This window comes from Melanotaenia boesemani, chromosome 12 (genome assembly GCF_017639745.1).
Source record: "Melanotaenia boesemani isolate fMelBoe1 chromosome 12, fMelBoe1.pri, whole genome shotgun sequence".
Lineage (NCBI taxonomy): Eukaryota > Metazoa > Chordata > Actinopteri > Atheriniformes > Melanotaeniidae > Melanotaenia > Melanotaenia boesemani.
This window is the reverse complement of record NC_055693.1, coordinates 10,251,112-10,261,434: the sequence shown is the minus strand read 5'-3', so window position 1 is coordinate 10,261,434 and position 10,323 is coordinate 10,251,112. Positions and strand designations below refer to the sequence as shown.

The following is a 10,323-nucleotide window of genomic DNA, read 5'->3' as shown; positions in this document are numbered from 1 at the left end:
CAAAACTTAACATGTTCAGTCTGAAGCACACGTTTCTGCCACATTAAACATATATGTGTGGTTTGGATGGTATTTCTATCTGTTTTAAATCTGAGGAGAACAAATCTGTCCTCTGATTCAGTTTTTAAAATGTTGAAAAGCAGATTTTCTCCATAATGTAATATAACGATAGAGTAATCATACAAGAAGCTGTGAACCACACTGAAAGTTTCAGACGCTCGTTCAGTCAGCTTTGGAAGGATGCTGAGTTTGCAGCGAGAGTTTGAAGAGTTAAAACCTTAAAGCATTTTAACATGTTATCAAATAAAAATCTCAAACTGTTCACCTGTGCATCTGTGTTCAGAGGCGCTCCAGCTGGCTTCTGCTCTTCTTCAGATGCATTTTGGGAACTGACATATCTTTTAGGATGGTGGTGATGCAGTCAATTTCACCACAAAATAAAGAAGTGAGGAAACCCCTTACGTCTTTTTATTTCTTTATCTTTTACTACCCTGATGTCTGGACAACTCAGATATGGAAGTGAAAAAGGAGACAGAGGTCTGTATGACCAGAAGATTCCTAGAATAACCCTTTCATAAATATCTGTATTAAAAGGTAAAAATCATCTGTAGTTTGAAAAAAAAGTGAGAATGATGGATGGAGGTGGTGAAATTTTAAAAAGGACAAAGGATTACATTAGAATTCTGTCAGGACTTTAGCAGCTTCCACAGAAGAATCTATAGAAATGACAGAGGAAATACCCTGATTTAGATTATATTGAGGGTATAATTAGAACAACTTACACACAAAGAAATTAATGACAATATGGAAAAGTTAAGAACTGTTAGAATTAAGAGCAGTAAGTAATTATAGTTAAAAGTATTCTGATTATTTATATGAGTGTTCAGCTCTGGTCCTGAAGGGCCACAGTCCTGCAGGTTTCCTTGTGTCTCTGCTCCAACACACCTGAGGTATGAAAGTATGGAGAACTGATTGAAATGAATTCTAATTTATAGTAACCTGCTTATAAAAAGGCTGGGTTACCCTTATATACATTTTAACATTCACTTTTCACATTAATATTAAAGGTTTTAGATAAATAAAAAAAGTTTATATTAAAACATTGGTGAAAGGGTTCAAACTGTTTACACATAATGCAGATATCACCATGAAGCTTTCTTGGTGATAACTGAAATATTTTTTGTACTGAAATTGTTCTTTAATTTTATAATGAAATATGATTTATTATAGCAGTTTCATAGACAACAGAAATACAGGCCACACAGCATGATACTAAACAGTCTGTATCAGATCATTTCTTGCACATCTTCAACAAATTAGATCAGTATTAAAACTTCATTTAGTCTTAACTCTACAACTTGGTCATTTTAACCACACAATGCAAAAACATGTTTTGGTGAGTTCTGCTTGCTTTGGGGAAATATGGATGATGGGTCATTCCAAGGTTTTCCTTGCAATTTAGAAAACTTTCCCACTTTTAGAGAAATGGCATAAATGTTTGTATAACTGACCACATGATGAAATGTGAACCTGAAGTTGAACAAATAAACACATCACATTTCAGACGCTATTTATTTACTAAATCTCTTAATCTGCCCAGCTATGTTTCACAGGTCCATCTGAAAGCTGAAGATCTAGTCTTCATACAATGAATGTGAAGCATAAAGCTCATAAATCTTAATCCAACACTGCTGCATGAATCAAATGGCCACAAGAACTTAAGCAGTTTTACAAACTGTGCAAGTTGAAGAGCTGGTTTGTTTATGATAATTAAATATCATTTAAACCCCTGATGTGGTGAGTTTTTATATATGTAAGTTAATTTATGCCATCAGATCTTTCTATTCAAATGCATAAGATATTATATAGCATGAAAAACAACAACAATAAAGCAGGAATTCATTGTGCTGCTAAAAACAAATATTCTGTTTGAGAACAAGAAGGAATATTTCGTGCTCTGAAGCAACACTTACTAAATGTTTATAAATGTGTTTTAAAGTTGCATCTTTTTGGTAACAGTTTCTGTAGAAACAAAACAAACTATAGCTATAGCTGTAAAGATTTACAAATATTCCTTTTAAGCAGATTGTGTTGGTCTTTTTTCACAGATCCACCAGATAGAAGCTCTACAGTTACGATCATTCCAAGTGTTCCTGTTAGGTCTAAGTTCCACACAGTCCTCCTCACCCCACTGAGGGTCTCCACCACCATTATCAGGCTGATTTGTGTCCCAGTTCCTGGAAGTTCAGAAAACAGCTAAATTATTACACAAAATTATCAAGTTTACATGAGAATGGAAAGAGAAACATTTTAGTTTATAAGCAAGAAAGAAAAAGCTGTTTTGACAAGACGACTTCTGTGTATTGCAGGTACCTGCGTTTTTATTCTCTCTCCAGTCAGTGATTAAACCCCAAAAACCTCAATAAATACTTAAGTGTTTAATCGACTGTGAAACATGTCCCACACCTTAAATGACGTAGTAAATCTAGTGAATATGTACATTAACCTCAGTTGCATCTCCACTACTGCCCTGGTTGCTGCTGCTCATCTTTGACTCGTCACTGTTTGGTTTGACTGCATCAGCAGCTAATAATGTGTTGCTGAATACTAACACAAACTCTGACGTTCCACCTTCCAAGCTGACACGTTCTAAGGAATGGACTAAAGACAACTGAGAATAAGATGAGAACAACGACAACAAAAGTAGCACTGAACAAAATGAAAACGTACGTTAGAGTCAGGTTAGTTCCATCCACCCATTTCCAGGTTCCTTCTGTTTCTTTGTCACTTAAACCAATCCAGTAGAATCCGTTGGCGAATTTAGAGAGAAATTTCTGTTTGGAAGAGGTAAAGAAAAGTTTTGTATTATGTTGTGAGCAACAAGGTAAAAAAACTAAATATACATATAGGTTTTATAACCAGAAAAAATTAGGATTGCAGCCTACAAACTTTTTCTTAGAGGTGTGGCCATGATGGGGCCATTACTGTCACTCAGGCACTGATACTGATTTCTTATTATTTTCCTGCATACCAAAATCTATCATATACAAACTCAATGTCCTTCAACAACACAGCACAGCATGAAAACACAAGCTATAAGGGCTATGTTGCAGATTAAATCAATTTAAAACTAAAGGTTTACAGTTCAAAACTAACTTGTGAGGATAGAAATGTTTTAAGTCTGCATTTAAAAGAAGATACTGGTGTAGTGGACCTGAGTTCATGTGGTTGGGAATTCCAAATGGTAGGACCGTAGTAACTGAAAGGACCATGAGCTGATTTTGACTGTATTCTGGGAATACAGAGTAGACCTTTATCTCAAGGATCTGTTTGGTGTTTATTCAGTGAGCATGTTGGAGATGTAAAAAAAAGCTGTGCCATTCAAAGCTATACAACAATAAGTAAAATTTATGTATGTGAGTGTGTATGTGTGTGATTGAGTGTGAAAGAGACAAGTTTCAGATGTGTTATCAATTTTCTGCTATATACTCTGGTGTGTGAAGGCTTTTAAATTTTATTTTTAATATACACAGTTTGTGTTTTTATATGTAAATAAATTTTTGTTGTTTTATGCATGAAAAGCTCTCTATGAATAAAATTTGATTTGATCTTGTTCATGACTGAGGAAAGATAGGAGCAGAAGATTGACAAGAGTCCTACATGAGTTTTTTTCTGCAGGGTGGCTGGGCTTTCTCTTAGAAAAAGGTGAGAAGCTTATTTATCCAGGAGGCGCTTGAAGTAGAAGCACTGCTACTCTGCATGGAGCAGATGAGGTGGCTTCTGGTTGGGACACATCCTGGGGAGGTTTGCCACTAGGAGGAGATCCTGGGGAATGTGACTGGCCAGGGAATGCCTTGGAATTCTCCTGGATGAGCCTAAAAATTGGCAAGGGAGATGGAAGTCTGGGTCTCTGCTTAAGTGACCTTAAGATGGATGGATGGATGGATGGATGGATGGATGGGAAAATATGAAAACACCTTCAAATATTTGTTTGTAGAACATTGTTAATAAACAGTTCAGTGATTATTCTCATACATTTGTTGACTAACTGGAGGTGAAATTTTAAAGATTTTATTTTGTTTTTAAGATCTCACAGAGAGATGGAGTTATACGGAAACATGGAGCTGTCATCCAAATATAAAAAAAACCTTTAAAACTTTAACGTTATAATGTGATAGTTTATTGTAAGAACATAGCCTGTACTGTATGCAGATGTTGTTGCAACCTATATTAGAGCAAAATAAATCTAATCTCATTTCAGTACTTTTTGCCAATGATTATTCGTTCTAACGACAAATATAATTTATAGTCCAAGTTTTCAACACAAAACGTATCACGTTATAACGTGATAGAGTTGAGTTAGTTTAATGGAGTTTCTAAATATTGACTCATTTGTAAATTATATTAACACAAACTAGGAGTTTTATTGAAACATGTAATTTTAATTCATGAGATAAAAACTTTACATTTTTCCCTTTTTTATTTGCAACACATAAATAGTTAAAGTGTAAAAGAACATTTCACCTGTTCTTCATCGTTGTCTATCACCACCAGATCTGCTCCTCTGCCTCTGCAGTCTTCTCTGCCTTGATCCCAGGAACCAGATTTTTTAGAAAGGAGGTAACAAGAACAGCTGGACATCTTCCATCCTGCAGGACATGTTTTCTCTGAAACATATAGATATATACATTTTTTGGTAATATCTATTACTTACTGTTGTTGCTGTTTAAGAAGAAACATGTTTTAAAGGCCAGTTGCATTAGTAAGGTAGATCCCCTCCTCCACTCAGCCACAGAAGTTTTATGTTAAGTTAAGTTTTTTGTGTTTTTGGTTTCTGTGGTCTTTTAATTCAGAAAAAGGGGGATGACATGCAGCAAGGGGCAGACTTTGAAACTAGATCTGTGTCAATGAATTTCAGTTTTCAATCACGGGCTTGTTTACATTTCTCAGCAACATGAAAGGACTCACTTTGTGTGTACAAACCTTTAAGCTTGTTCACTTCTTCAGTTAGTTGACTGAGGTTGGCTTTTAGCTGGTTTCTCTCTTCTGTCAGGGAGGACAGATTGTCCTTACTGGCCTGAAGACGCTCACTCAGATGGTCTTGGTTGGCGAAGAGATCTGCAGCCATCTCACCAGAGATATGATCTGAAATTAGTGCAAACACATGCTTATTGATTAAAATAGTAACGTAGTTCTGATCAAAATGTGTCTGTATTTTAGTCAAAGGTCAGAATGTTTTCTAATTCTATACCACAGAAACAATTGGAATGAGAGTTTGGACCATTCTCACTGACGTCCCACGTTCGTGTTCGCTGCCACGTTGGGTGGCAAAAAGCTAGCTGGGACCTGCTTCTGCTAAAGTGATTAACTGTTTCTCCTCAGGGATGTCGCTAGCAGACCTTTTCCAAACCACTTCAACAGAAGGCATATATGATATTAATATTTAATTATTAATTATTAATATTTCGTGGCAGGATGGGTATCAGACCTTCAGCTGTGGAAAATGCCCCAAACAAAGTATTTCCTCTTCATGTCAAAGCCGAGTAAGAAAACAGCAGATGCAGATAACGTTAATTAGAAATGTCCCAGTGATACATTTAACGTTACTAACAATTACTGTCAGAAAACATTGCTATTTAAAGACTGTTTATTTTACTGAGACCACAAAAGAAAATACATGTCCATCTTTTCATTAACACTAAAAAAAGCCGTCGACGTGGTGATCCGCTGTGAAGGTTGAATTTGTCTAATATCCAACCAGTTTCACCGTGTTTGACTGTCCTCCAGGTTACACATGCACAAGGTTTTTGTATTTCTTGTTGAGTGAACAACAATATCTGTTCAAGAATTAAACAAATGAACAATATAATTTTTAAAAACTTTAACATAATTTCTACTTCTTGATTCCCCTGATAATTGCAATGTAGTTATGAGCAATTTTCATTTGCTGTGAAGAAGGAAATATTGCTGCTCTGGTCTTGGTCTATTAAAATGGCTCACATCTTCAAATGTTTTCATAAAAGATGACGATGACAAATTTATTTCGTTGACAAACTTTTTTCATGACAATAACGAGACAGTGATGAGTTAAACATGGCTCTCTGATGGCTAAAACATGACAAGACTTTTGTGAGATTTTGTTGACGAAACGAGATGAAAATGTTCGAGAGCTGATTGTCCAACATTAAAAAATGCACATTTTTGCCTGTTGTGAGCGCAATCTGTCAATCAGCGATGCAGCTGCATCTTGGCCACACCCACCACCAGACGTGCAGCGCACACTCAGACAAGAAGTTCATTCATTTATAGATAAATGATGGCGGCAGCATCGTCGAGGGGTTCGGTGATCGGAAGCAACAAAACAATATGTGGACGTATTTTAACTATGATCCATCATAATTTCACTGGCAGACCAGGTCTAGTTGAGCATTTGTTCCTCATCCATTGCTCATATTTTTGCCATTTATGTTCAGGGTGGAGTATTGCACTTTAGAAAATTCTCAGAAATAAAGCCACAGTTACCAAAGTAAGGATGTTGTTCTTTGTTTGTGTGTGTGTGTAATTAATTCCACAGTTAGCACTTATGTGTGCAATGCATAACCCTAAGTAGATCAGAAATTATTTGCTGTTGGTTGGTGTCAAGCCCGGCTCGTGAGAGCTTGACAAACAAGGAAGCGGGACAACGAGGGATGCCAATTAAAGTATAGTTTATTAAGAAAAGGTGACCAAAGTAAATAAACGAAGCGTAACAGTGTAGCCTATGTGTATAATCTGTAGCATCAGTAGTGTATGGGAGTGTTGGTTGTGGGGAGGTGTTGTGTGGGAAAACTAAAGTGAATAAACTAATGAGTGCACAAACAAAGGAAAAGGAGTGCTGCAGGGGAGCAGGCTGGCGCGAGCAGAGAGCCCCGCAGGTGGAGAAGGCCTGGTATTTAAGCCCAAACGGGCCACGCCCCCGCCAGGTACCGCGGGAGAACCGGAGCAGCATACTGGCCACCTGAGAAACGGAGGACAGAGGCGGAGAGAAGGAGGAGGAGGCAGAACAAGAGACAGAGCTGGAAGCAACCAGTAAAGTCCCCAGAGACGGACAAAATACAGCCCGCTCTGGGGTTGTCACAGTTGGGAAACCTTCTAAGTCTAAAACCATTCATTGTAATTTTGTAATTATTGATGAAAATAGCCAAACAACAACCTCACAATGTGTTGCTATATGTTGAACTGCTGTTTTTTTGTATGATATTTTTGTATGATGAAGTATGGCATGAATTCATGAAAAAAGTTGAAATATAGAAATAAAAACTTTCTGCCCAACAGCAGTTAAGTATAGCACGGCAGCATTGCATCCCTGTTGATGGAAAAGTCTCGGCTACAGCTATCAGTCTGGTTAAAGATCTGGTTATTATGCAAAAGCATTAATAATAATAATAGATTAGATTTATATAGCGCTTTTCAAGGCACCCAAAGCACTTTACATTGTGAATCCATTATTCATCCACTCCTCACTCATACCTGGTGATGGTAAGCTACGTGTGTAGCCACAGCTGCCCCGGGGCAAGCTGACGGAAACGTGGCTGCCAGTCTGCGCCTACGGCCTCTCCGACCATCACCGAATATTCATCTGCACATTCATACACCAGCAATGCCAACACTGGAGGCATGGAGGGTTAAGTGTCTTGCCCAAGGACACAACGACAGATGACTGCGAGAGTGAGAATCGAACCGCCGACCTTCCGCTCATTGGACGACCTGCTTAACGACACTTAGCCATCTTCCCCTCTTTCAAATGTTCTTTCTCCTGGACGATTCACACATGTAAATCACCTGAGCCAGACGTTTTCCTCCATTTCGGATGCAAGATAACATTCCTGCCACAGCTGGACTCTGTTAAGAAGTGTCAAGAAATAATCATTTTTCCTTGCTGAATTGGTTTTAAACTAAATCCTTAAACTGCATTAAATGTTTGATTTCTGTGATAATGACTGGTTTAAAATGATTCCACATATTAAGAAGCACAAATTGCTTACATTATTGTAATTCAGCGTTGTTTTTGTGATTATTATGAATGGAATCAGGGTCTCTTCAGACGTTGAATTTGCTATTTCAGATATGACACTAAATCAATAATTTTTATTAAAATACCCACTCAGGTTTTCTCTTCTGAGCTGTGAATCAGTTAAGTATATTTCTACAGAAGAGTGGTGCCCCCTTTACAAAGCAAATTTAAACAAAATAAAATGATCCTTTCATGAATAGTCATATTAATTTCTAACCTTAAAATTTCACTTTAATGTCGAGGCATTATGCTACAATCTGCTATTTTCTTTTGTGATATTTTTGTATGAAGAAGTAGGGCATCAATTCATGAAAAAAGTTGAAATATAGAAATAAAAGCCCAACAGCAGTTAAGTATAGCACGGCAGCATTGCATCCCTGTTGATGGGAAAGTCTCAGCTAAAGCTATTAGTCTGGTAAAAGATCTGGTTATTATGCAAAAGCATTAAGGTTAACTTGTTTTATGAATTGTAATACTTGTTGTAACCTGTCAACCTTGATTCCACTTTTTAATACGTATTATTGACCTAAATTAATTTGTTTAAAGACTAATACTTTTTTATTTCACTAAAACTAGACTAAAGCTTTTTGAGTTTTCATCGACTAAAACTATCAAATTTAGAAATGACTAAAATGTGACTAAAACTAATAAGCTTTTTTGTCCTGATGACTAAAACTAAGACTAAAACAGATCAACAAGCTGTGAGCTATGAGCTGTGAGCAAGCTGTGAGCAAGACACCGAACCCCTACTTGCTCCTGATGGGTCTTGGTTAGCGCCCTGCATGGCAGCTTCCGCCATCAGTGTGTGAATGTGTGTGTGAATGGGTGAATGTGACGTATATGTAAAGCGCTTTGGATAAAAGCGCTATATAAGTACAGACCATTGACCATTTACCATTTACCATTTAGCTATCAAAGATAGTTTCTCATGTTTGATTGAGAAAAGGATGGTGCTATTCAACAGCAGAACCCTCATTCTGTCCATATTCAGGCTGGGGAAACTTTGCAGTTAATTATTGAGAAAAGTACTCACGATGGACACCAAGGACGATGAGTCCAGCCAGCAGGCAAACACTCAGGACCCCCAGACAGAGAATAACAGCCAAATAAACCCTCCTTTTAGAGCTGCTGGAGCCTAAGCAGAGAAAATAAATGTGAATCTAATCAATTCTACAACATTAATAATGACAGACAAGAAACTATCTACATCTTTATCAGCTCATTCTTACCTCTGGGATCTGTTGCAGGAGCTGGGCAGGCATGTTTGTCAAAGGCAACATTCTCATATATTTCTTCCATTGCTTGAAAGAATGCTGGTTTTTGACCAGACTGTCAGGTCTGCAGTTACACATTAAGTAAAGTGCTGTGGGCATTGGTTTATATTTATGGCCCTTTTAAAAAGGAAGTCATGTATTCAGAGATGACGATCACTGTCACAATCTAAAGTGCTAATTCCACAGTATAGATGCAATTTTACAGGAAACTTTCTTAATGGATTTGTTTTTCTATTAGAGCATATATACATCAGGAGTTGTCACACATGTAAATTGTGAAAGTATTGCAGCTTTAATTTCAGCCATCCATTAGACATGGTGTTCACTTCAAAGATCTTCCACTGAAACAGTTTTTTTTTTCTTGTGTAACAGCTGCGGTCAGAGTGGGGAGGGGAAAAAAACAGAAGTCTAAACAAAGTCCTTTTTACATCACAAGCTGAACAAGAAATTAGCTGTTGAAAACTAAACATTTTATTCTTCTTAATTCAGTAAAAATATCTTTCGAGTTTCTTGTAAAATCAAGTATACCAGTGAAATGGAAACCTACAACAGTAATAATAGAAATATATTTTATCATCTCTTTTTTACTGAGCTGCATCATTAATTGACATGCATTTAAATTGTGAAACTGTTGCAGGTTCAGTTTAAGACCATTTTTAAGTAGTGAGAATGTCACATGTCAGATGTGGTAGGAACAGCTTTCACAGCAAAGATCTACTGAAACTGGATATTTTGTTCTGTTTAACAGCGGTGTATCAGTGGTCAGAGTAGAGAGAAAAATGCAGAAGTCTAAACTAAGTCCTTTTCACATCAGCTTTGTGAGAAATTTAGTAAGTAAGTCCACAAAAGTATTGACGTATACAATAATATAAAAGAAGCAACATTTCTCTTTTTCCATTAAAACCGATGCAAATGGACAGAAAATTGTCATTTTTGGACCCAAAACTGAAACATACACTGGGTCTTCTTTTGCCTCTGGTTTGTTAAATGAAACTT

At 36.9% G+C, this 10,323-nt stretch overlaps 1 protein-coding gene across 1 annotated transcript; it reads right to left on the bottom strand.

Annotated features, from left to right (window-relative positions):
• Positions 1-1,120: 1,120 nt before the first annotated feature.
• Positions 1,121-9,465, bottom strand: LOC121650219 (CD209 antigen-like protein C). Its single transcript, XM_042001607.1, has 6 exons — positions 9,283-9,465; positions 9,087-9,188; positions 4,984-5,145; positions 4,525-4,667; positions 2,731-2,834; positions 1,121-2,237 (listed from the first exon to the last, which is right to left on the bottom strand). Exons 1-6 carry the CDS (start codon positions 9,350-9,352, stop codon positions 2,078-2,080), a joined length of 741 nt encoding a protein of 246 aa, XP_041857541.1. The 5' UTR covers positions 9,353-9,465; the 3' UTR covers positions 1,121-2,077.
• Positions 9,466-10,323: the final 858 nt, after the last annotated feature.

Excerpts from the sequence above, each read along its gene's own strand:
- LOC121650219 (XM_042001607.1), bottom strand. The coding sequence starts at position 9,352 with ATGGAAGAAATATATGAGAATGTTGCCTTTGACAAACATGCCTGCCCA. Across the intron at positions 5,146-9,086 it reads CATCGTCCTTGGTGTCCATC|ATCATATCTCTGGTGAGATG; the intron begins GTGAGTACTTTT and ends CACTAATTTCAG. Across the intron at positions 4,668-4,983 it reads AGAAGTGAACAAGCTTAAAG|AGAAAACATGTCCTGCAGGA; the intron begins GTTTGTACACAC and ends TATATGTTTCAG.